General features: G+C 43.7%; 1 protein-coding gene across 1 annotated transcript in view; it reads right to left on the bottom strand.

Moving 5' to 3' along the window:
* Positions 1 to 1,912, bottom strand: part of LOC106522901 (contactin-associated protein-like 4) — a gene marked incomplete at its 5' end in the record, with an annotated part of 112,209 nt that overhangs the window by 19,472 nt on the left and 90,825 nt on the right. Inside the window, 1 exon segment of the mRNA XM_014016138.1 lies at positions 1,044 to 1,283. Within this exon segment, the coding sequence (XP_013871592.1) occupies positions 1,044 to 1,283 (240 nt within the window).

Raw genomic sequence — 1,912 nt, 5'->3', positions numbered from 1 at the left:
TTTTTGTTGTCACTTCATGTTTCATGTTTAATCCTAATAAATCAAAGATATGTCAGCACCATGAATGAAAACTACCTTCAGCCCTTTTATACTGTATAGTCATTTGACCAATGGAAATACTGTGTTTCTATAGGATAACAGGTTACAACCTTGTAACTTTGGCAACAGTTGGTGGGCCAAATCAAATGGCTTGGCGGGCCAAATTTGGCCCGCGGGCCCCACTTTGGGCTCCTCTGCTCTAAGAAGTTTGATGAATACAGGCCCTGCTGTGGCAGTAGCTGAGAGTCGTCTTTAAACAAAAGACTTCAGCGGGTTTTTTTTAAATCGATTAAACAACACCCAGAATTCTCACAGCTGTTTCACCTTCCAAATATTTTTCTATTTCAGCTGGAATTTACAGATTTATGTTGAGTTAAACTGCACAGTGATTGGCTCTGTCGAGTTTATTTTATTATTTTAAAATTGACAGTTCAATAAAGAATCTTAAAGAGAGTAAACAGAGGGCGGAACACTCAAGGAACAAAAGATTCATTGCCTTTTTAAAAACACTTTTCGCAGAGGAAAAGATGAAAGTTAAAACCCGACGCGTCTGATTATGAGATTACACAAACAGAACTTCTGACGGCGGGACGTATTTTTAGATTTTTAGTTCCTGCTTTTGATTTTCCAACAAGAGTTTCAGCTCGCTCTGTGAAAATATCAAACAGCRAGTGTCTCAGCGTGACTCGGTGAGGAAAAACAAAGTGAGCGAGGTGAAGCTGTGGGAGATGAGTGCTGCAGGAACAGCAGATATCTGGACTCGTTAGGTTTCAGAGGATCTTTTTCACTGAGAGACTTGAACTAATGAAAGGTTTAAAGGTCGATGTTGCTGCTTTAACGCCCAACATTTCACTGAAATTAACTCCAACACATCAAACGAGCGTTAAAACCTGCTGGAGCGTTCTTCTAGATACGAGTTAATGAATGTCAGCCCTGATATTTATTCCTGTGAAGAGACAATTTGCTCAGAAACGGACTCACCTGAAGCTTTATTATGTGCGTACCTGTGTGGCAGAAGACTCCGGTGTGAGCAGACTCGCTGCAGTCGCAGTAGAAGCCGCTGACTCGCTCCACACAGCGGCCCCGGTTCTGACAGAGCGAGCCGTAGCTGCTGCAGTGACCGGGGCAGCCGGGCCGGACCCCGGGCGTGATCTTGGCCCTCTCCTCCAGGTCCAGGGTGACGCCGTTGAGCTGCAGGGAGCGGATGCATCCCCGGAAACCCCTCTGCCTGGACGCCGTGCCACCTGGAGGCACGGAGGGAAAAATAAAAAAGGTAAAAGTTCTGACTACAGGTACGGGCCAGACCAGGTACGGGCCAGACCAGGTATGTGCTGATTACTGGTTTCAAGGTATCAGAGTCAAAACCACTAAATTAAGTCAAAATACTGCCTTTATTTTTCCAATTACAAGGATAAGCTTTAATGCTTATTTTCTGTGTTTCTGACATTTTGTTTGTCTGGCCCCGCCCACTTACACCTGTTCCCTGTTATCATCAGGCTTGCTGTGGTTCCCTGTCTGCTTCTCATCTGTTTTTTACTTTTAAGTAGGGGTCTCTGCAACAATGGAATTTGTAAAGACTGATTGGTGTAGTTCTTTGGTGTGGGCGGAGTTAGTAAAGACTGATTGGTGTAGTTCTTTGGTGTGGGCGGAGTTTGTAAAGAGTGGTGTAGTTCTTTGGTGTGGGTTGACAGAGTTTGGAGTATAATTTAGTGGAGGTTCGTGGGTGTGGGCGAAGTTTGGAATATAGGTGGAGCATCTTAGATGGGTGGAGTTTGGTAAAACTGACTTGTTTTGAGGGCAAATTAAAAGATGCAGTAATGTTAATAGTAAAACTTAATATGTAAACAATTCATTGACTTCAAATTTTGTGCAG

This window comes from Austrofundulus limnaeus, unplaced genomic scaffold, assembly GCF_001266775.1.
Source record: "Austrofundulus limnaeus strain Quisiro unplaced genomic scaffold, Austrofundulus_limnaeus-1.0 Scaffold139, whole genome shotgun sequence".
Classification (NCBI taxonomy): domain Eukaryota; kingdom Metazoa; phylum Chordata; class Actinopteri; order Cyprinodontiformes; family Rivulidae; genus Austrofundulus; species Austrofundulus limnaeus.
Note: the sequence above shows the minus strand (reverse complement) of the source record. Positions and strands in the feature narration are given on the sequence as shown.